Consider the following 24,842-nt stretch of genomic DNA (forward strand, 5'->3'; position numbering starts at 1 on the left):
ATCCGACCAGGTTATATGTATTCAGATGAGTCGAGTCGTGTCTTGTGTATTGTTTGAGAAGTCATAACATGCTTGGTTGATATGTGGGTATGGTATGGTGAATATATATTTGATTGTATGAATGAAATCTTTTGTGCTCTAGCTTACCCTACGTTCTTTGTTGTGTGTTCTGCTGTGTGGTACTCTCTTTTGCGATGATCATCAACTTGTTGGTGTGAGCAAATGCGAGGAACACCCGCGGGCAACAGGGAGGTGATGGTTTCGTTGCATAATCTGCATGGGTTGGATCTTAGTTTCTTTGGGCTTTCTTTAGGGCTTTGTCTCATGTCAATATGTTTTATTACTCTACCTGTAATTGTTAGACCTCTCAACTATTTTTCTTTTGGCATCGTGGTGTGCCTAACTTTGTAGCGGTTGGGTTAAGGACCCCAGGACTGCGCTGTCGTACTATTTGTGTGTGCGTTTCTTTTAATTACGTTTATTAATTAAATGGGATGTTACACACAGATACAATATGTGTATCGGATACGACACGTATCTCATACGTCGATACGTTTATTTTCAAAATAATAAGATACGATATGTGATATATGAATTTTAAAAATTATATTAATAATTCTTACAAATATAATAAATATATGATTGTTAATGTGTGAATCCAGATTTCCTAATGAGAGACCAATTATTTTGGTAGCCAAAATCTGGTACCTAATGTTAGTGACCAATTTAAAAATCAATTCATAATTGAAACTATTTTAATTATCAATTTGGAGACTAATTATAATTTTTTGAACTATTTTAGTTGTCAATTTGGTCACTATATAGTAACTAATCATTTTTTGTCACTAAAATTTTTCATCATTCAAAGATTTTATTGTAGTGTATTATGACTTTATAAATTAGATACTTCATTGATAAGTATCGTTAAAATATCCTAAAGTATCGGACATGTGACCCAAGTTGAAGTATTGGTGCATCATAATCAAAATAACATATATGGAATAAATTGAGATTCAGACAATGACTTGACACGTGCTACAATACTGACTTGACACGTGGCACAATACTGACGTGACATGTGGCATAAATAATTTAAAAAATTTAAAAAATAAAAATAAAAATAAATAAAAAAATTTAAAAATGAGGAGCTGACACTTGGTATATCCTTAACATCGTTAACACCATACTAACATAATGCACCTAATTGTTACCCATCTTCAAAAATACAAACCTAGTTAAGACTAAAAAAATATAAAAAAAATCTAGGGATCTATTTGAGATTTTGGTAAAAAACTTTTTTGTATTGAATTTGGTCTTGATGTTATTTTTTTTTTCATTTTGTCTCATTTTTTTAAAATTGAGCAATTTTGTCCCTCTATAAATTGAGATCAATTTTTTTATATATATAAATTTTATACTGATATTCTTATTAAAATCCATATTTTTATTAAATACTTTTAATTTAGAGTTATAGTTGGTTTAAAATTAAAATAAAAATTTTATAAGTAGAAAATAACACCATTGACTTAAAATTTAAAGAGGTAAAAAATAATACAAAGTAATATAATTGATTAATATAATGTTGATGTATTTTTAATACTTTACGCAGTTTTTAATTATTGAATTTTCATACCAATGGTGTTATTTTCTAGTTTTAAAATTTGTATTCTAATTTTAAACCAATTCTATCAGTAAACAAAAATTATTTAATAAACATGTGAATTTTAATAAGAATATCAGTATAATATTTATATAAAAATTAAATTTCATATCAATTTGGAAAGAAAAAAATTGATCAATTTAAAAAAAATGTTTAATCATGTCTTTGGTCCCTTTTTTCATAGCAAAATCTCAATTTGGTCCCTTTATTTTCTTTCATCTCAATTTGATCTTTATTTTGGAGATTTGATCTCAATGTAATTCTTTCTATTAGTGGTACAGTAACAACGTTAAATAGAGTGCCACGTGTCAGTTCCTCGATTTTTGAATTTTTTATATTTTTTATTTTTTTGAATTTTTATTTATTTTGAATTTTTTTTAAATAAAAAAATTTGCCATGTGTCAAGTTGTCATCGTACCACGTGACAATGATAGAATAACGTGGTAGTGACAATGACAACTGTCAGTATTATGCTAAGTTCATTTTCTCAGTCTTAATTTGGTCTCTGTATTCTAATTTTTGTCTCAATTTAGTCCCTATTTTTGTAAAAATAGTGTAATTTCGTCCCTCTCCAAATTGAAACAAAAATTCATTTTTATATAAATGTTATACAAATATTTTTCTTAAATTTGATATTTTTATTATATATTTTTAACATAGTTAAGTTTATTTAAATTTGTGTTTCACATTCAACTTCACTTAAAATTGTTTTCAAATTTTAAATTTATATGTTTTTTATTGTTACATGAACTAATTAATTTATGAATTTTTTTATTAATATTATTTTCTATTAACAACTTTAAAACAATTTTAAATAAAGTTCAATGTAAAATATTAATTAAATAAACTTAATTTTGTTAAAAATATTTACGCCAATTTTGATAAAAATATTTGTATACATTTATATAAAAACTAAATTTGATTTCAATTTGGAGAGGAACAAAATTGTTAAATTTTTACAAAAACTGGGACTGAAACCAAATTGAGAAAGTGGAAATGACATAAGTGACACGTGTAATTGTCACTGCCACATCACTCTGTCATTGCCACATGACACGATGATAGCTTGACACGACAATTTTTATTTTTTTTATTTCAAAAAAAAAATTCAAAAAATAAAAAAAAAATCAAAAAATCGAGGAACTGACATGTGGCACCACATTTAATGTTGTTACTATACCACTAACGGAAATGACTACGTTATTGAGATCAAATTTCCAAAATAGGGACCAAATTGAGATGAAAAAAATAAAGGAACCAAATTGAAATTTTGCTACGAAAATAGGGACCAAAGGCATGATTAAACCCAAAAAAAAATTGTGACCAAATAAAAAATAATAATTAATATTATGACCAAATTGAATATAAAGAAGTGATCCTAACACGTGGCATGATATTGGCTTGACACGTGGACATATATATTTTTAAAGTAAAAGAAATAAAAATGAAATAAAAAAATATCAATAAAAAACAAAAAAACCATGTAATTGTCACTGCCACATCACTCTGTCATTGCCACATGGCACGATGACAGCTTGACACGTGGCAATTTTTATTTTTTTATTTCAAAAAAAAATTCAAAAAATAAAAAAAAATCAAAAAACCGAGGAACTGACACGTGGCACCACATTTAATATTGTTACTATACCACTAATGGAAATGACTACATTATTGAAATCAAATTTCCAAAATAGGGACCAAATTGAGATGAAAAAAATAAAGGAACCAAATTGAGATTTTGTTACGAAAATAGGGACCAAAGGCATGATTAAACCCAAAAAAAAATTGTGACCAAATAAAAAATAATAATTAATATTAGGACCAAATTAAATATAAAGAAGTGATCCTGACACGTGGCATGATATTGGCTTGACACGTGGACATATATATTTTTAAAGTAAAAGAAATAAAAATGAAATAAAAAATATCAATAAAAAACAAAAAAACCATGGAATGACATGAGTTAGATAGGGATGGTAATTTGGGGCGGGCCAAACAAACTAACCTACAGACCCGCATAAAAAACCGCATGGTGGGCTGGGATGTTGAACCCGCTGCCTCGCCCCGCACAAGCTCACAGCCCATGCATTATTTATTTATTATTATTATTATTATTACTACGTATAATCATTGTATATAAGATAATAATTTTAGTTTTTGAATATGAAATATTTTTTTATGCTTTTTTAGGTACCTGTCTTGTAAAGTGACATGTTGCTATTGTACTTTAGCTATCATTTTTGTTGCTATTGTTTTTTGTCTTTGATTAGGTAAACTAATTTGGATTATTTCAATAGAAAATAAATATCAATTAGTATGAAAAACTAAAAAAAAATTATCTTGCTCATCACAAAAAAAAAATTTGCTCATCACAAATGCAGATCAGCCTACGAGTCCGTCCGGCCAATCCACAGGTGGGGCAGGCCAGAAAAGTAAACCTAATATTAAATTACGAGGCAGATAAAACGAGTTGGACTGATCGCTTTATTATCTCTAATGTTAATTAATGTTCACAATTCATTAATTATTTTAATTGCATTAATAGAAAATGATCAAATTGAATGAAATTGACAAATATTAATACTATATTAAAAAAAAATATTATAAAAAAAATTAAAAAACAGAACTAATAATATCATCAAATCAGTATTTAAATTATATCTTTATAATTCAATATAATCTTAAAAAAGCTAATAAATGTCGTTTTTTTTTCCTGGTTGGAGTGTTGAGGTTATTGTTAGGCTTCATTGGAATAAATAAGTTTGTGACAACCGTTTTTGCTGATGTAAAGTCCAGCTCTCTAACTACTTCCTCAATTAATATAGTTATGGAAAATTTAATGTTATGCTATGTTTTTCAATGGGTTTTGGTCTCTGAAGTATCAGAACGGAAAGTCAGCACTATTACATTTCTATAAATGGAATATTGAATGAAATACACTGTAATATTTAATCCCCTAAATTTGACATTCTAACAATTAATTCATTTGTTTTTCTCTAAGTGTCTTTCTAATCAAATCACTTGGTCCCTCTTTCAGTTGACGGAATTTTTTCATAGTTTGAGGGGCTTTCGCCTCCTTAATTTTTTATTGTAAATAAATTAATATATAAAAAGGAAATAATTTATTTTAATTTTAATATATTTTATATACGTAACGCCTTAAAAGTTCTGTATATTTATTTTTGTTTCTCCAAAAATATTTATTAAAAGTCTGCCTCTAGCTTCTTCTAATTTGATAAATATAATCAAAGTCAATAAAATTCACATTCTTACTAAATTTCTCATCAACAAAAATTGACAACAAATTTAATTTTAAATATTGACTTGTTCATTTAATCCACTTATTACAAAATATTAATCTTTTGAATATATATGGAAAGAAATTCTAACTCATTGAATCATAAACCTCCTCGCAATCAATTTTGAATGAACTTTTTCCCCCTTCTTCCTTACCTCACGAACGAAACGATTTCATTTACCACTAAAACAAATATCCCTCCAAAAATGCATTTCCCGCTTGATCAATCCTTTTATGCAAACTTTTTTCACTGGGTTGATTAAGATTTTAGAAACATAGTACAATTACCTTATAATTTTTAATTGTTATGCAATAAAATCCATCTTTTAATATCATCCTATAATAATCCTTTACTTCAGATATAAATTCTTTTATTATAACTACATAAAATAATTTATTTTAAAACATTTTAATAAATAAATTATTTTAGAAGTACCTTTTTACTTAAAATGTTTAAATGCAAATCTTAATTCACGTACTAATTTCAATAGCAATCAATTATTACCACTATTTATGCATTGTTTAACATTTATTAGCTTATGTTTTTATCAAGCGATAGTGATCACTGTTTACGAGAAAAACAAATATGATATTTATGGCACTTATTTAACTAGGAAAATACCAGTATTCTAAATGCATCGTTTAGGTACAATTAATGATATTTAATTTTTATATTTTTATATTCAAAATTGAAATATTTAATTTTATTAATTAAAATAATATAAATTTATATAACAGATTTTATAAAAATAAAAATGTCTTTTAGAATTTACGTCAATTATATTTTAATTTTTAATAACATTAAAATATAATTATTTTATTATTTAATTATGTTTAACTCTTATTTTATATCAAATCAATTATTAATTGTAGATATATAATATTTATAGACGTTCTATAAATAAAATAAAACTGAATTAATAATTATCAAAATCATAATTTAATTAACATTCACAATCAACAAAATTCAATGTTTTTTTATTGTTTTTAAGAGACGTTTTAACAGTATTATTTTTATATTGTTAATAAAGATACTTAAGTGTTTTTTTTTTCAAATTTTTAAATAGAATTGCTTTTAGATGAAAAGAAAATCGTTTCAGGTATAAAAAAAATATAAATATAATAAGACCGTTTTTCTCTCTCTATATATATCAATATAAAATATTAAATACTTTTTACGAAATTTTCATATAATTTTATCCTATCATCGTGATTAAATTTTATAGTGGACATGATTTATTTATTACTGTAAAAATTTCAAATAATTTAACTTAAGCAGAAGACAATTAAAATGTGAAGAAAAAAAACATTTTCTGGAAAGATCGGATATCTAATCAAAATAAAAGAGATGCTAAAATGAAAATTGACTTGTAGATTATCATCGTTGAAAATATGCGTTTTGAAAAAGGAGAATGTTAATGTGACGGGCGTGGTATGGTGTGGCGTTTAGTAGCAACCGATAATACCCGTGACGCACAGTACAATCCTCCAGAACACAACCCATGGGAAGCAAAGTTTTCCATGATTTACCGACACGTCACCGGATATGTACGCGTGCACCGCATCAACACGTGTGACGTGGCACTTTGATCTAAAAGTTTGGAGCTGTCAGAGATTCACGCGCTTTTTCTGCGAACTTGCCAAACACACAGCGCAGTTCCCAAACCAAACGCGAAACCCCTTCCTTCTGAAACGACGCCGTCGCCTCCAGAGAATACTAATTTGTCTATCAAGACCAAGATACGTTGTCGTTTCAGCCCTCATCACGTAACCAAGTTTAATTGTGAGAAGTTTGGTCACCTGTTTTTATTTTTTTATTTTTTATATTATTTGCGCCTTTTTCTCCTCTGCCTTCTTTAAATGCTCCCTCCTATTCCTTTGGGCCTCTCTTTCTCGCGATTTCAAGAACAATAAACAACAGTGAAGCATTAAGCAAACTGCATAACGTTTGAAGTTGAAGAAAAAAATAAATAAATACAGAGAAGAAATCGTCGTTGTTGTGAACATTGTGTGTTTGTGTTTCCAGAAAGGAATGGAGGCTGTGTGTTTAAAATCTGGGATGCTTCCCACGATCTCTATTGGTGGGTCGCTGGACGCACGTGCCAATCCTTCTCAGGTGAGCACGGTGGGGCGTTCCGCTGGGGATAAACCGCCGCAAAGGTCGTTGTTTTCGAGGTTTTCCTTTCGGTATCCTTTGGAATCTCTCTGGCATCGGGGGAACAACAGCAAGCACAAAGGGCTCGCCCTTGACGACGCCGTTTTGGCGGATAACGCGGAAGCGAAGACCGTTAGGGATGACGGCGAGGGTGACGGAACGGAACGCGGAAACTGGGTTTTGAAGATTTTGCGCGTGAAGTCCGTGTGGGAGGGGAAACAGCGCGATGAAGAGGAGGTCGCGGTTAATGATCAGACTCAATGCAATTACGACGGGGAGGAACTGTGTGAATGCGATGCTTGCGGAGTTGGGGAAGATGACGGATACGGTGACGCAGAAGAGGCTGAATTCGATAGAGGCTCCTTTTCCAGAATGCTCCGAAGGGTATCGTTAGCCGAAGCTAGGTTGTATGCTCAGATGTCACACTTGGGGAACTTGGCTTACGATATACCGAAAATCAAGGTGCGAGGCTTTAGATCATTCTTTTTGTGTTCTGTTTTTAATTTTGGTAAATCGTAGGTTTTAGGTCTCTTTCATACTTCTTTTAGTTTTTGTTTCTGTTTTTTGATTGTTTTGAGTGATTCATAGATTTTTGTACCTCAGATCTATCTGATCTGGATCTAGCACGCTTTTCTCGCTTGAAGATTTTTTTGTGTTATGATTTCTCTAACTTTTCAAAAACCTCGTGGAAGGTTTAATTTTAAACTGCATGAAGCAGTCATCTGGAATGGAAGTGCATAGTTACGATACACGTTTCATTTAGCTATGGACTACTCTATTTGTGTCATCTGATTGATCATTGTTGTTGGCCGTATGGTTCTGCGAGGAGAGATGTAGATTGGGACTGTGTTATTTTACCATTTACCTAAGTCTAAATATCATTTTATAACTCTAACTAGAACATTTATCCGTAAAGCTCTGTTATTGTTTTTTTTTTCATTATTAAAATAGCATGTTCTGGAATTGATTGATAACTCTAGGACTTTGATTTTCCACAAAATGAATATAGAACACTAATTTATATTTTGGCTTTGAAAATATAGCCCGGGAAACTCTTAAAACATTATGGTTTGCGCCTTGTAACTTCATCAATAGAGAAGAAGGAATTGGCAGCAATAGCTGAAAAAGATACCCAGAAAGTTGAAACTGACGAGAAGGAAGAAGAGGAAAAAGAAGAAGGAAAAAGAGAGGATCCGAAGCACAGTGGGTACAACATAAGTGCAACTGCTGCTTATAACATTGCCGCCTCTGCTGCCACATATCTGCATTCTCAGACTAGGAGCATATTTCCATTCAAATCCTCAAATGCAGTGACTGGTGAAGCTTCACTTGATGGAAGCAATGAGAGCCTAGACAGTAACTTAATAAACTCAGAGGTGTCATCTTTGATGGCCACAACCGATTCAGTGACAGCAGTGGTTGCGGCAAAGGAGGAAGTAAAGCAGGCTGTCGCTGATGATTTAAACTCTGCACATTCATCACCTTGTGAATGGTTTGTCTGTGATGATGACGAGAGTGGTGCAAGATTCTTTGTTATTCAGGTAGGAAATTTTTCCTCTACAATTGTACTTTTTGGTTGTAGTTTGAAAGTTTTCAGTAATTTGGGAGAATTTATGAGCTCAAATATGATAAAATAATTATTATTGTGGTTCCCATTATTTATCTGCATGATATATAGCAGATTATAATTTAGAGTATTCGAAATTCCCTGTCAATCTTTCTCACTATTTTATTTTCAATAAACATGTAGGGTTCAGAGACAATGGCATCTTGGCAAGCAAACCTGCTTTTTGAACCGATTAAATTTGAGGTAATTGTCAATATTGCTGACTGTCATTCTGCTTGTTAAAGGAGATTTTCATTTTTTAATGGTTATAAATAAATACTTTTGAATCTTTGTTAATGCCTGCTACCAACTATCTATCCTAAAATTGACATAATATTGTGCTTTTTTTCCCCAGGGGTTAGACGTTCTTGTGCACAGAGGTATATACGAGGCTGCTAAAGGGATGTATGAGCAGATGTTGCCAGAAGTACATGCTCATCTAAAATCTCGAGGTTCTCGTGCAACTTTTCGTTTCACTGGGCATTCTCTTGGTGGAAGCCTGGCATTACTAGTAAATCTCATGCTGTTGATTAGGCAGGAAGTGCCCGTGTCCTCTCTACTTCCCGTGGTAACATTTGGTTCTCCATCCATCATGTGTGGTGGGGATAGTCTGCTAGAAAAATTAGGTTTGCCTAGGAGTCATGTTCAAGCAATTACAATGCACAGAGACATTGTTCCTCGAGCATTTTCTTGCAATTACCCTAACCACGTTGCAGAACTGTTGAAGGCTGTCAATGGGAACTTCCGTAGTCATCCTTGTCTCAATAAACAGGTAAAGTTCTGGTTATCCAAGTATTCTAATGTAGATAAAGAAATTTGTTTAATTTGAAATCTGACGAACTTGTTTGTGAATGTTTGCTGCAGAAGGTACTATATACACCAATGGGTAATCTACTGATTCTGCAGCCAGATGAGAAATTTTCACCAAGCCATCATCTCCTGCCTTCAGGCAGTGGTCTATATCTTTTGTGTTGCCCTTTGTCAGAATCCAAGGACACAGACAAGCAGCTCCGAGCTGCTCAGACGGTGTTCTTGAACTCACCCCACCCACTTGAGATATTAAGTGACCGTTCTGCTTATGGATCCGGAGGAAGTATCCAAAGAGATCATGACATGAACTCCTACTTAAAGTGTGTGAGAACTGTGATTCGCCAGGAACTTAACCAGATCCGTAAGGTCAAGAGGGAGCAACGACGGAAGGTGTGGTGGCCTCTTGTGTTAGCACGTGGAATGGATACCAGCATTGGTGCTGGAAGGTCCATGATATCAATCAACGTAGGCCAACGCCAGTCACCCTTCTCTGGCATGATACAAACAGGGAGACAGTCCCTGAAAAGGTTCAAGAGGCTTGTTACATCCCAGCATATTCATTTGTTTGTGCTGTTCTTGTTCCCTGCTCGCTTGTTACTCTTGGGAACATACAGCCTAATTAGCCTTAAATGAATTATTAATATGATTCATTATTAATCATGGGGGACAATTGTATAGGGCGAGGGACATGCTTAGTGGCACATCATTACACACATTAGATGATTCTTTATTCATTGATTTCAAAATTTAAATCATACGTTCTTATCAGTCCTTGCTTGTGGAAGAATATCACCGAAAGATTAATTAATATTTAGAAAATTTTAATTGTTTTTGTTTTCAACTTAAGCAATTTTATGGAACGGGTCTTCTTGATTGTTTGGTTGGGCTAACAAAAAAATAGGTAAGACTTGCATAAATATTGTTCCAATTCTGCCGGTAGTCGCAATCGAGTGAAGTAAAAAATTGGTTTGCTTCGCCCTTTCAAGACGTCATTGGTGGACCAACATTAGCTGAATCCTCATCGATCAACGTGTTAGTTAATCAAGCTACAACGTGTTGGCAAGAAATTAATTACTCGTGTTACCCGCGTATTCTAAAATTGCAAGTAGTTGTTACTTGAAAAAGTGAAAGATGAAGTGGTTGCTTTGCAAGATAGGTAGACAAGGAAAGACAGTGGCAATTCATGAAAATTAGTCAGATTCTGTTGTTTCCTTTTGATGTCTCGTTTTAAGCACATGCAGATTCACATGCCAGACCAAAAATAGCCGACAAAATTTGGAACCAGATTCTTTCGTCTACTCAACAAGTTCAAGTCTGCATTATACGGCTGGTGTTTTTCACTCACAAACAAAAACGTAATAGTCCACACCACTCATCCAAGTGGCTCCGTTGTCTATCCATCCAACAAAGCAAAATCGAGTCGCTATTATACATCTTGGACCTCAATTTTTCCAAATGCTGGCGCTTTTGGCAGCATCATTACTCGACTACACGTCGATTTGGATATGGTTAAACAAAACCATTCTCCTTCTCATCATTTTCTTCTGGTACCAAGCCAGCAAAAAATATTTGATTTGGGTTACAAAAATAAAATATAACTCCCAATAGAAGGTCGAGAGAAATTAAATTAACCGATGAAACTCTTTATAAGATAACTCGCAAGTCAAGAGCATGGTGGATAAGTAAATATCATGAGTGACATTCGACATTTTTTCTTGTTCCTGTTGACTGATGCGGATGGTGGGTCACTACGCACTCGTTATTAGTAGTTAGGATCCTTAAATATGGATGACGGTTGGATATTTTATTCCTGGGTCAATCAAGTAGTTGTAAAGATTCAAAGTCTTCATGATTTCACGGCTCCGTTATCCATAGCTGCCTATCTACATAATTCATTGCACCATTATAAAGATCTTTTCATTTAAGTTTACATTAACGTGTTAATTTATATAACAATATTCGGAGTACTGTGTATATTTTTTTGACAATAGAAATTCTTTTACGCATTATATTTGAATTAAATTAAACTTTTCTTTTTAAAGCGAATTAGATTAAACTCTGAAAAACTAAACTTAAAATTCAGTACGTAGCTTTATTTTGTTATGCATCAAATGCAACAAAGCATTTTGGGCTTCATACATGATGTCTGTATTCTAGTCATATTTTATTCCTTTCCGTTATTTTCTTCACTAATTACAATCAAACAAACACAAGATTAACGCTGTGAAAAAATAGTTTGAAGATTAAACAGACCAGAGGTTCACTAGGAAAAGTTTAAAAAGAAAAAAAGGATGAGACTATGAATTTATGAAACATCTATTGTTGCATTAAACATTTATATAATTTTTTGGTATTAGAGATATTATTTAATGGAATAAACGTGTAAAACGGTTACGTGGGGTGCGGCTCAATGATTTATGACGAATAAAATAAGTCTTATCAATTTACTAAAAAAATAATTTGTTAAATTGTATCACAATTCTATTTATTTAAAATTATTTTTTGAGTTTTTTTATATAAAATTAGCTCTTAAATTATTGTAGTTAATTTTATTTAATATTTATTTTTTAATAGATAATATTGTCAATCTGTTTAACCTTTATTGAAACATTTATAGTCCTTTTAAATAAGTATTTTTTAGCTTTAATTTTGAAAATTTCTTTCAAGTGGAGTAAGTGATACTAAATTTTTTAACATTAATTATTCTATAAATTATATATATACTTGAAAAATTACATATTAATTTTCTTTTTACTATGTTCTTTATGGATTGTAGAATCTGAAGTTGACAATGACTTTCGATTTATTTTTTTGAGAAAAAAATAATTTGTAATTTTAATTCAAAAATATTTTTTATTTTTGAATTGTATAATTAAAATTATTTTAATTTTTAAATTACACAATAAAAAAATAAAAAAGTCTTTTTTTTTTTTAATATAGGATGCAGAAAAAAACATATAGAGAGCTTCAGGAACAAAAACCTTTAGCGAATCGCCGAATAAGGGAACCCAATTTGTATGGGCCAGGCTGAATTGTGTATGGACCAGATGAGCCCATATCCTCTTGGATTTCACGATCTCGTCCTCCATCCTCCAAGATCAAAAAAAAAAAAGAACAAGAGAATTTTGGAGCGTCTTGAGCAAGGTAATTAAGCTCAGTGAGGAGCGAGTGAGCAAGTAAATCAAGTTCCTTTCGAAATCTGGCGACCCAAACAAAAAACTTCAATCTCCACTCGTCTGTTTAGTTCCTTCTTCTGAATTCTGAAGATGTTTCTCACAAGGTGAATACCCCACTTTTGCGGAAAAATTGCTTTTCAATTTTTCTTCATTCAATGACGAAACGCATTAGGTTTTTTTCTGTTTGTTTAACTGTTTTTGCGTGAATGACATAGGACCGAGTATGACCGAGGAGTCAACACCTTTTCTCCCGAAGGCCGTTTGTTTCAGGTTGAATATGCAATTGAAGCAATCAAGGTTTGTCGCTTCACCCCCCATATATATATATATTCCGTCATTTTTTGTCCGTCTGTGACAAAAAAAGAGTTTACAGTTGTTCTTATTGTTTGTAAATGGGTTTATATTGGATTGCAGCTTGGATCGACTGCAATTGGGCTGAAGACGAAAGAGGGTGTTGTCCTTGCTGTTGAAAAGCGCATCACTTCACCTCTGCTGGTTCGTTTATTAACCTTTTATTTATGTTACTGGCATTTTATGATCTTACTCTGACATTTTTATGCATAAACGTGCTATTAGTTATTAACTACCATACTTATATATCATGGAATTAAGTAAGAAACACATAAATGTGCTTGACATAAATTGTATTTTTGGGGTTAAGCTGTTTGCTTTTGGTTGTACTTCTGAATCTTGGTTGTTGATGCTAATTTTAGATACAACATGAGAATATATTCATATATTTTGTAAAATAACGATGTCTACCGTAATTATTGTTTTATCCCTGTATTCTTCATTTTTGGGTTGAAAAGGGATCCTTTTCTTTTTTTGAGGGGGAGCGGGGGGAGGAGGAGTTGATGACCGCTTACAAGATATACTTTTATGTTCTGCACATGATAAACCTCTGGTCTCTACTTATATTGTAGCTGCAGTTAGTTTATATGGATTTTATTTGAGATAGAGACATAATTATCTTGTAGTTGTCACTTTTGCTTTGCACTATCATTTATTGCTTGCAAGAAATTCTCTTTCAGGAGCCTAGTAGTGTTGAGAAAATTATGGAAATTGATGACCACATAGGTTGTGCTATGAGTGGATTGATTGCTGATGCTCGAACACTTGTTGAGCATGCGCGGGTTGAAACTCAGGTATTTTTAACCTTGTAGCATATATTAGTTAGTTAATTAGCTAATGATTTATATATTTTGGTTTATTGTTCACAGAATCATAGGTTCTCCTACGGTGAACCAATGACTGTTGAATCCACCACTCAAGCTCTTTGTGACCTTGCCTTGCGTTTTGGTGAAGGTGATGAAGAATCCATGGTAAGGAGCTTCTCAGCTTTGATATTAATTTCTATTTTTTATGCTTCTGATTAGGAAAATTAATTTATGAGCTTTTCTTTGCTTCTTGTTTATGTATACTCTAGATGTATAGATGCCTTATATATTGCATTTGACAGAGGTTGATTGGAGATATAAGCAAGTGTTAGATACCTAACCAATTTTTCTATGCGCAGAAATCCTTTTATGCGTCAACTATTGAATGTTTGCCATTTATAATTAAATGTGCAATTTCTATTGCAGTTTGATTCAGTAGCATATGCCAACAAGCACTTATCTTTTGTACACAATACTAAATCAGTATGTTCCTGTTGCAGTGGATCATCTTGCATGTATTCTAACATGCCATTTCTTTTTCTCTTTGACAGTCTCGACCATTTGGAGTATCTCTCCTCATTGCTGGCCATGACGAGAATGGACCTAGCTTGTAAGTGTTTATTTTGCCTATTATGCAATGGCTTGTTGTATGTAGTGTAATGGAGTTATTCTTTTGGTTCATTTTTCTGTGTTTAGTCAGTGATTACATTAAATGTTTGTTTGTCCTGAATAATATCAGTGATTGTTTTCAATTTGTCATTGTTCATATTTTATTATTTATTTTTTTGGGGATTAGTGGAATTGCAAAGAAAGGAACTTTGCACAAAATTTATTTTCTTAAGAAGGGGATTTTTGCTTAACTCAATCTCACAAAACTGACATACAAGATAAGGTTTGTATCCACATATATATTATTATTAAATTATATCTGTTATCGATGATGTTGGATCTTTAACGTTCGTCATTACACCAAAGACTAGACATATTGATTATGAGACTTTGTATCTGTTTTTGTTAACCGTCTAATAGCTGGTGATATAATACAAGAGACCCAACAACCTTTGTTAGGATAAACTTTGATACTATCTTAAAAAGTCGATGCATGCCTAAGTTAACTTCAAAAAACTAATTTGCTAGGTGAGGGTTGTGTCTACATATTAGGGTGTGTTCAGAAACAAATCGATAAAAGAAAACAGAAAACAATAGCTGACCCAAATTTGATAAATGAAAAAAATGAAAACTTTTGGATTGTTTTAAATTTTTTTCAAAAAAGAACCATGTGGTTCGGTTTGCAGTTTAGATGTTCAGAACTGGCCCAAATCGAACTGAAATATACCTTTAGAATAGTATTATTATTATTATTGTAAGTTATACATTTCAATATAAATACTCAATCTTACAAAGCTTCAAATGAACCAACGAATGTGGAGGAACGTGAAGATTTGAATAAAGAAGGATGCATTGAGGGAGATGAAAGTAAAAGAAAAACTGTAGAAGAACCAACATCTAATAATGATGCCGGAGATTCAGACATCAAAAGACCTTGTAGGCTACATCTTGGTGTTGGGATCATTTTTCAAGAATTGATGGGACCTCTAAATCTAAATGTAATTGGGTGATAGGTTCAATCCGTATTACAGAACAAACAAGTCAAGTTCTTGACAACCTTTTATTGATAACAGCACTGTTTCTGCCAAAGTGGTAGAAAACAGTAAAGCATTTGACACTGAAGGACTTTCGAGAAGTCCTTTAATCTCCCACAACCCCTTAGTTCCTAGAATACAGTCAACTCCCCCATTTCCTCCCAACCCCTGACTATTTAATAGTCAGTTAACAAAGAAATACAACTGCAGAGGTTTTAACTGTTATATTCAGGTATTCCTCTTTTCCCTCCTTTTATAAACTCTTCCAAATCTATCATTGGGTAGTAAGGATTATGCCATTTGTTGCATAAATACAAAAAGTTTCCCAATGAGAAACTTGATCCTTCTCAACAAACCCTTATTTTTCCAAAAAAAAATGAAAAAAAGGTGGGAAAGAAAGTAGTATTGTTCTAACCAGGTTTTGATGTTGATGCATGCAGACAAACACTTGCTAGTATGATCATTGTGGATGAGTGGCCTTTTAAGTTCGCTGAGGGAGAGGGATTCCGTTGTTTTATGAGTATCTTACAACCTAACTTTCCAATTTCGGGAAGGACTTTGATTGTTAGGGATTGCTGGCGTATTTAGCTTAATGAAAACCATAAGTTGAAAGATTTGGTTAGTCATTCAAATCAAGGTGTAAGTTTCACGATTGATAGTTGGACTTCTGAGCAAAATACTAGTTATCTTTGTCTTACTGCACGATATATTTTATAGTTTGCTTCAAGAATTCCATTTCTCTCCTTTTCCCCACATGAGGACAAGTCCTCTACTTTTCTCACTTAAAGCCTTTCTTTTTACTGTTTGACTGTTTGTTTCAGCTTAACAAAGTGATATAAGATTGTGATAAATGTAAGTTTTTCTAGAGTTTGTTTTATAAGCTATTTATTACAGTTTCTCTGAGTAACATAAAACCTGGCCTTTTTTAGATTCTACATTTTCTGAAAAAGCTTTTGGTTTAGGTTTACTCAAACATGTTAAAAAAATTAAATAAAACTTAAAGACGGCACTTTATATTTCGTCTTCCTTTCTCAAAGGAAGTAGAAACCCTGTCATTCTTTGCACTTATTTTATGGTTTAAAGAGAATATTATTTTAGATTCAACGCGTACCTTTACCTTCTCTTACCGTTGATTTGTAGCATGATTTTTTTGTGTTTCAGTCGTTTGCCCTGCTAATTCAACTCTCAATATGTATTGGTACTTTAGCTTGTGAATGGAAAGCCGTTCATTGTTACAACTAGCAAGTTTTTCTGTTGGAAACATTTGTGGGGTAGCGTGTAGGTCACTTTCCGGGAACGGTTTACTGTTCAATTGTAAAGTGTAAACAATTTCGTGTTCTTGAATATCATAGACACTAAGGCAGATCATGATATTCTGTTTTTTGTTGTCATAGGAAATATGTAGTTTTATATTGCTGCTGGTTTTTTTCCAGTACTCTTTCAATTTGGACTTATGCTTACTGAATTGATATGTTCCAATTATCAGATATTACACCGATCCATCTGGCACGTTTTGGCAATGCAATGGAAAAGCTATTGGTTCTGGGTCAGAAGGCGCAGACAGTTCTCTACAGGAACAATTCAACAAGGTACCAACAATTAAATCTTGATTGTTTCTGAACCTTATGTTTATAATAGTAAACTCATAGTTCACTAGGGTAAATGAACAAAGAGTGAAAACAAACAGAAATGAGGAGACCTCATTCTCATCACTCTTCGACAGGACAGGTGGAGTAGAAAGAAAACATGGTAAACAATAATTACCTTCCATTTTAGATAATGAATAAATAGAAGTAATACTATTCCAATAATATTTGTCATTTATCTGGAACCAAAAAAACTTTTAACTTTGCCTTCCAAATTTACCTAATTTGTAGTTTACTAACTGAGAAAATAAAACAAATCCAAGCCAGTGACATGCAGAATTGTATATTTTTTTTATTTAATCCTATTTTATTCCTCGCTTACCATGTAATTAAGTATACTTAAGTTAACTAACTATTCAGTTTACATTGCTCCCTTTTTTTTCCCTTTCCTGACATTGCTACGAAGCAAAATGTCTTGTTCACCATCTGTGTATTATCTTGGAAAATGTTAAACTAGCCATTTTTTCTGATAATTTGATTGTCAAGTTGGTGCAATGCCGTTATCAAGTCGTTCCTCAATTGTTTTTGTCTTTGCACTGCCAATGTTGCTCTGAAAGATTGTCTCTCAATTGTTTTTGTCTTTTAGCTCAGAATGTTCTAAATAGGTGATTATTTTTCCAACATTACGCTGAACATACGATGCTCTAAGATGGGATTAAAGCAATGCAATGTGGTGTTAATCTTTTATTTTGTGTAGGACCTAACCCTTCAAGAAGCCGAAACCATTGCTTTATCCATTTTGAAGCAAGTCATGGAAGAAAAGGTACGTTGCCTGTTACATTTTTATGCGAATTGATTGACGCCCCACCCCTGAAAGGGATGGAACAAAATTTATAATCCTTTCTTTTGTATTTTGATATTAGGTCACTCCCAACAACGTTGACATTGCCAGGGTAGCTCCAACATATCATCTTTATACCCCCTCTGAGGTGGAAGCTGTGATAAGTCGTCTATGATCTTCTTTTCGTGATTTTTCCTTATTTTTAAGTATTATGCGGGAACTTTTTCGTGGATGATGCTACATCTGGTGCTACACTTGTGGCCATGTTGTATGCTGTACGAGATTCTGGTGTCTTATTTGCTGCATTCAGGATGAAATTGAGAACTAGAGGAAGGATTACAAGGCGAAGGAAAAACGAATTAAAAAATATGCTATTAAAAGAATTTTTTAAGATTTATTTTTAACCGCTTTTTAGTCGTCGTTGTCGAAGAAAATTACTCAGCTTGATCAATTATATCATCTTAAATACGGTTTGATGTTAGATAGTTCAAAAAATTATCCTATCGGGTTTAATTGTGAAAAAATAGAAACTATTTAATATTATTTACATATACAAATATTTCTTTAAAATTGAAATCTAATTATGATAAAAGAAATTTGAAGATGTTTTTACATTATTATGCTCGAGATAAATAGAGGTAAACTGGATCGGTTATTGTTTTATGTTCATTTTTTTCCTAACCGTTCTGTTAACTTAGATAGGTATCATTCTTAATGAACAGTCATAAGCATCGTGTTAGTTCAAGTATAGTATAATTAATTTTGACGTGATTGTATAATTTTAGTAGTGCTTGGTCCAATCTCATTCCTGAAGATGGTAGTTATATATCTACTTTTTTAGGTAGACGTGGTTTAAAACGTTTGAAATATGTCTAATAACATTGTGAAAAGGAGATGGGTATATGCACAGGGACGATGTCGCTGTGGTCTCGTTTGTTAAACATACACGAAATCATGTTGCTGCTGCGTCATGAAGGAAAAGAAAAGTTCAACATACACGAAATCATGTCGCATGAAAGAATCTATGCATAGCTGCTGCATCATGAAGAAGGAAAAGAAAATCAGAATACAGAAACTTATGAATTATATCATCCAAAAGTAAAAGTGCACCTTAAATAGATACATGTTTTCAATCGCTAGCAGTCTGGTTTTGGACACTAGTTTTTTGTAACAGTAGCGTTAACAGTCCAAAAACATAGTTGTTGTACTTTATTGAAGGGTGGTTCGGAAAACTGGGTTTTCAATGCATCACAACCAAGCTCTGCAGGCCGTTGATCTGAAACAATAGCCATTGAAGAGACTTGTATAGCCTGTCAAGGATTATTTTTTTGTAGTGTTTGAGAAGCATGTGCAGAGGTACAAGAGGCGATCCTTTTCTTTCGGGGGAACGTGCATTTTTAACATATATAAATGGATTAATTGTTTTATTTTGAATCCATACATTTAAATTCAAATTTATCCAATCCATCCATTCCACACCCCTATTCTGAACAAAGAGTAAAGCTGTAAACCCTCTCAAGTAACCAACAAAAAGTGAACAAGGAGCAGATACTGCTGATTTTATTCATGTGAGGAGGCATCATGTTTCCATTATACAGACATCCTAGACTTATTTTACTTGACAATAAAACAAGATAAAGGGAACACTAGGATCCTCACTTATATTGTTCTTCTCAAGGAGTTCATTTGCCTTAAATAGAATAGAATTGGAGGCACAAACTGAATCAAAGATCAATTTTTCCTGCCAAGTACCAAGAGTGTACTGCTAGACTCCCAAAAGACATTATGTTGGCAAGAGAGGATAATCCATGAATCATACCAAATTTCTTATTCATGGCTTTAAGTTTTGGGTTTGACTTAGCAACTTCCACATTTTTCGACCACCCAACTTCCTCCCCTATACTGTTTTCTCTCTCCACCTTATGCCTTTGCTTCATCATCTGCATCAGAAAAACAAAATGCTCTGATTCATAAACTAACAAATAGTATAGTATAATGAATGTTGGCAGCTTAACAGCATAAAATGTTGACATGACTCAGGTATTCGTTAGAAGATACTGTGCGAGCAGTACAAGAAATAAGAGATTACAATCCTTTACAAATTATAAAATTTACTGATGACTATATAAAAAAATATGATTTTGTGTCACGGAAGAATGCTCAATAAATAAAAGCAAAATATGAATGTCCAAAATCCTTGTGTAGAAAGACAGAAAAAACTTGTAATCAGCACTGATATTGATGATGATAATAATAATAGAAGTCAGATTCAACATAATGACAATAAATTAAGTTCAGTTATAGATCTTCCCTTTTAAATAAAAAATGGGAATGGTAAGAGAGCAGCAGCCAATTTATCAAATTTAGATGAACATAAGTCATACATTTGACTGATTTAGTTGGCCTTCATTTAAGCCAACTGAAATTTCAGCACACTTTTTATTTTTTTTAATGAACAAACTTTAGTTGTTAATACAATAACTTTTGTCAGTGAAAATTCTCTCACAATCCATCCCTTCCTCCTTCCACTTTTACCACCACATCAACCTCATATCCCCTTAAACATTAGTACAATTAACATTCCGACAAATGCTTAGTTTCCTTTTGCAAAATGTCTCCTCAGTCTAGTTCATTTATAGACACATATCAAACTTGACAAGATCTTAAAATGAAATCAAACTTCTTTAACCACTGACACTAAAGGTTTTACATCTTGACTTTGGCAAACTGAATTTGCTATGCATGCATGTAAAAAATACACAGACCAACACTTCGATCTTTACTATAAAAACATAGTCCAAGTGATAGTTTACACCATTCAATCTGCCATTTTAAGTTTCCATTGTAACAAATCGGGAACAGCATTTAAAGACCTTGTTTGTTTTACTCGTGAGAAAGATGAAGCCATGCCAATAAAGTTTTTCTTTACCTCGATGGTCATAGGTGTGAAGACAAACAAGTTGGTAAGATTGAACGCAAAGGAAGAGAGCAAAAACCCAAGCTGGTATCTCTCAGTAGTGGAGGAAGTTTTCCACGGGTGAAGGTAGCCAAAGGAAGCCACCGATACGGCGCAGCACACCCCCACCATCGAGAAATACGCCGGAAACATCTTGCTCTGCAGGTTCCCAAACTGATGCCGCGGCAGGTTTCTGAATCACAAAATTCAACAAAATCATAACCAATTTTCACAGCCACAGCAAAGAATTCATAAATAGCCAGAGATCCCAAATCATCTAGTCACGCTCAAAATGAAGTATATAAGAAAAGCCCCAAGCTTCCCAAGGTGAAATTGGACCCAAACTCAATTTTTTAAGCATGATTGAGAAAAGGAAAAGGGGTGATAAAAAAATGCTTACTTAAACATAATGATGCCGCCGATGAAGGTGACCCATAGAGCGGCGCCGAATGCGGTGGAGAAGCTGAGGAGGTGAGCGAGTTTGAGGTAGGTGGAAAGAGTGGGTGATTTTGAACCCAGAGTCTCCGGTGAAAATATGACTCCGACGGCTAAGAAAGCCACGGCGGTGATGAACCGACTAAGCCAACCCATGCAGCAGAAGATGAAAGTGATTGAGTGATTAAGTGAACAGTAAATGTGGTTCTGCTTCTACCAAGGGACCAGAACACTGAACGAGGTGGTCTATAAGTTGAAGCAATAAAAGATGCTATTAAATCTTTCTCTACCTACCAAACTGAAACCAACCTACCAGCCCGTTGAAATTAAAATCCGGTTTACTTAACTTCCTTGTGGCCATTTCTTTCTGCACCCCTAACTTTTAAAGTCTCTCTTTTGCCCTTGTGAAAATTAAACGGTCTTCTTTTCTTTTTCCAAGACTACCTTCGTCCCTCACATCCTTTGTTAGAATTAGTGATGGTCAAAAAATCTAATTTTTTGATCCAATCCACTTTTGCTCTGATCCAATCCATTTAAAATTCATTTTACTAAAAACTCAATTCATTTAAAATCCATTTTAATGCATCTGGATCTCAATCTAATCTACATTTTATATATCTTATAGATTAGATATTCATTCTATAAATCAAGATTTTCAAATATGGATAATCCAAAAAATCCAATCCAAATTTTCAATTTAAATTTTTAGTTGGGTTAGGTTAAAGGTTGAGATGGACTAGGCTAAATTCAGACTCAGACGTAAAGATGGCAAATAAATTCGCCCCCGTGGGTATTGCCCGGATCCGTCCCCGTTTTGACGGGGAATCCCCGCATTGACTGGGTATGGGTATGGGTACGGGGAATCCCCGACTTTTTCAATTGGGTATGGGGATAGTTACGGGGATGTACATATCCCCGCCATAATACTCGTCCCCGTCATATCTCCATCATCGTTTAAATTATTAAAATATTCACAATTAATTAAGTAACCATATATATATATATATATTTCAATTTTTTATTTCTTCTAGTTATTTGGTTTGTCATGAAACTCATTCACATTTCCAATATATTTTTCATCTTATCATAATATTTATGTAATTATGTTAAAATGATGTATGTCAATTAAAATTTTTTTTTATGTCTCATATTTGAATATTTCTATTATTTTTGAATATTTTTATTTATTGTATATTTTCTTTTCACATGAGTATGTTTAATACTCTCAATTTAAGTGTTTAATAGCATAAACCTTTCATTTACTAGGTAATATAAAAAAAATTACTTATTTTTATTAATTTTTGTTTCATTTGAAGAACTTTTTTATTTCGCTAAAACAATTATTTTTCAACCATTGATTATATATGTTGATATTTGAAAAGTGTTCTTAGATGTCTAAGGTATTTTTCATCTTATCATACCCTTAATTATACATTCGTTTTCCTTTGTGCAATTTCTTTCAATAGTTTCTCAAATTGTTTCTAAGACATACATTTATTAATTTTTTAATATTTTTATTTGTTATTTATTTTCATCATGTAAAATACTATTTCAGTATATTTTATCTAATTATTTTTTATTTTCTAACTCATTATATCAATTATACTGTAATTTTTCATTATAATTGTATAAATAATTTTTATTTACTACAATATCAAAATTTAATGTAATTGTCATGAATATTTTTATTATTATTATGTTTATTATTTGTTATTTACGTCATTTTGAGTAAGTGATGTATTATCATTTTTATTAGTGTATAAAAAAAGAGATTCATTAGAATTTAAAAAATTGAAGTAAACAAACATTTAAAATATATTTTAATTTGAATATTGTTTTCCTTTAAATTTTTTTAAAAATATTTTTTAATTTTATCAACTAGGTTTCATTAATGTTTGCAGTTTGCAAATTTAATAAATGTTTTAGTTCTCATAAAATTTTATTTGGTATTCTAATCTAAAATTTAAACAATTATAATTTATTTCAAAGTATTTGATATCAAAAAAATAATTATCATCCTAATATTTAATATTTGATAATATTATATTTCCTTTACCGTAATTTTTTATTATTTTATAAAAATTAATTAAAATTTATATTAAAGTAGTAAGGAAACGGGTACGGGTATGGGTACGAGATTATACCCGTTACCCGGCGGGGATGGGATAAAACTTTGATACCCGTTGGGTTTGGGAATGGGGATGGGGATGAATTTTTTTTACGGGGATGGGTATGGGATAGCGAAATTCGTCCCTGCCCCGTCCCGTTGTCATCCCTACTCAGACGGGCCTTGCTTGATGACCTCTACGGACCGGGCAGGACCGACGACCCTGAAGGGTTGGACGGGCCCGACGACCAGAACATACTTTGCAGGCCTAAAGACATGAACGGGCTAGGCGAGCCCGACAAATCGAACGAGTTGATCGGGCCCAACGCCTCGAAAAAGTTGGGTGAGCTCGATGACCTGAACGGGCCAGGTGGGCTTGAAGACTCGAATGAATCAAGTGGACGTAATGACCCAAACGGACCAGGCGGGCCTGAATACCCGAACGAGCCAGGTGGGCCCAAAGACCCAAATGAGCCAAGTGGGCCCAAAGACTCGAACGAGTCAAGCGGACACAAAGACCTAAACAGGCCATGTAGGCCCGATGACCCGAACGAGTCAAGTGAGCCTGAAGACCATAATGGGTTAGGCGGTCCCAATGATCCGAACGGGTCAGGCGGGCCCGAATACCTGAACGGGCCAAGCGGACCCGATGACCCGAATGGGCTAGGTGGGCCCAAAGACCTGAACAGACCAGGTGGGCTTGATGACCCGAACGGGTCAGGCGGTTCCGAAGACCTGAATAGGCCAAGCGGGCTAGAAGACTCAAATGGGTTGGGATGGGTCGGCCCAATGACTTGGACGGGTCGTGACCGACGTCCTTGATGGACCGAGCAGGCCCGACGATCCCGATAGGTTGAGTTGACCCGACGACCTAGACAGGCTAAGTTGACCCAACGACTCGGACGAATTATGCCAGAAAAGTCGTACGGACCGGGCAGGCCCGATGCTAGAAGGTGCCAGGCAGGCCCAAAGACCTGGATGAGCTAGGTCGGACCGACCTGACGATTCAGGCAGGTCGTGCTCGACAACTTGTACGAACTGAGCAAGCTCGAGACCTCGATGGCCCTTGTGAGCTCGACGACCCGGACAGGTTGAGTGGTGTTGGCCTTAAAGACATAAGTTTTAGAAAATTCAATTTAAATTTCTTTTATAAAAAATGGATTCTGGATTTTGAACTTGATCCAAATATTTGGATTAGATTTAAATGTTAATCCAAATATTTGGATATGGATTTTAAAAAAATCCAAACTTGTTTTGCTGAAAAAATGGATTTGGGTTGAAAATCTAATCCAATTATTTGGATCTAAAATGGATGAGGATTGGATCATTAAAAATCCAATCCATGCCCATCCCTATGTATTAATTAGGAGATGATGATGATGTTTCACGTTTTTATGCAAGAAAAAATTGAT

The 24,842-nt window shown here is 33.2% G+C and overlaps 3 protein-coding genes across 4 annotated transcripts; 2 read left to right on the top strand and 1 right to left on the bottom strand.

The window, feature by feature from the left end:
• The first annotated feature begins 6,791 nt into the window (after positions 1 to 6,791).
• LOC114191781 (phospholipase A1 PLIP2, chloroplastic-like) lies at positions 6,792 to 10,297 on the top strand. Of its 2 annotated transcripts, XM_028081172.2 has the most exons (5): positions 6,798 to 7,575; positions 8,157 to 8,654; positions 8,864 to 8,923; positions 9,075 to 9,491; positions 9,584 to 10,297. In XM_028081172.2, the coding sequence occupies exons 1-5, from the start codon at positions 6,991 to 6,993 to the stop codon at positions 10,160 to 10,162; spliced, it is 2,139 nt and encodes a 712-aa protein (XP_027936973.2). In that variant the 5' UTR covers positions 6,798 to 6,990; the 3' UTR covers positions 10,163 to 10,297. The 2 variants fall into 2 exon arrangements, with proteins under 2 accessions (XP_027936974.2, XP_027936973.2); XM_028081173.2 differs by lacking the exon at positions 8,864 to 8,923 and having other exon boundaries at positions 6,792 to 7,575.
• A 2,330-nt stretch (positions 10,298 to 12,627) lies between these two features.
• On the top strand, positions 12,628 to 18,336 carry LOC114191599 (proteasome subunit alpha type-5-like). The gene is made up of 9 exons (XM_028080870.2): positions 12,628 to 12,809; positions 12,921 to 13,002; positions 13,120 to 13,200; positions 13,737 to 13,850; positions 13,926 to 14,027; positions 14,414 to 14,472; positions 16,992 to 17,094; positions 17,849 to 17,914; positions 18,015 to 18,336. The coding sequence occupies exons 1-9, from the start codon at positions 12,796 to 12,798 to the stop codon at positions 18,105 to 18,107; spliced, it is 714 nt and encodes a 237-aa protein (XP_027936671.1). The 5' UTR covers positions 12,628 to 12,795; the 3' UTR covers positions 18,108 to 18,336.
• Positions 18,337 to 19,466: 1,130 nt separating this feature from the next.
• Positions 19,467 to 21,584, bottom strand: LOC114191600 (Late embryogenesis abundant protein (LEA) family protein). Its single transcript, XM_028080871.2, has 3 exons — positions 21,289 to 21,584; positions 20,862 to 21,081; positions 19,467 to 19,872 (listed from the first exon to the last, which is right to left on the bottom strand). The coding sequence occupies exons 1-3, from the start codon at positions 21,477 to 21,479 to the stop codon at positions 19,657 to 19,659; spliced, it is 627 nt and encodes a 208-aa protein (XP_027936672.1). The 5' UTR covers positions 21,480 to 21,584; the 3' UTR covers positions 19,467 to 19,656.
• Between the last annotated feature and the right edge of the window lie 3,258 nt (positions 21,585 to 24,842).

Source organism: Vigna unguiculata, chromosome 7, assembly GCF_037176805.1.
Source record: "Vigna unguiculata cultivar grain cowpea cultivar isolate G323 ecotype 2 chromosome 7, ASM3717680v1, whole genome shotgun sequence".
Taxonomy (NCBI): Eukaryota; Viridiplantae; Streptophyta; class Magnoliopsida; order Fabales; family Fabaceae; genus Vigna; species Vigna unguiculata.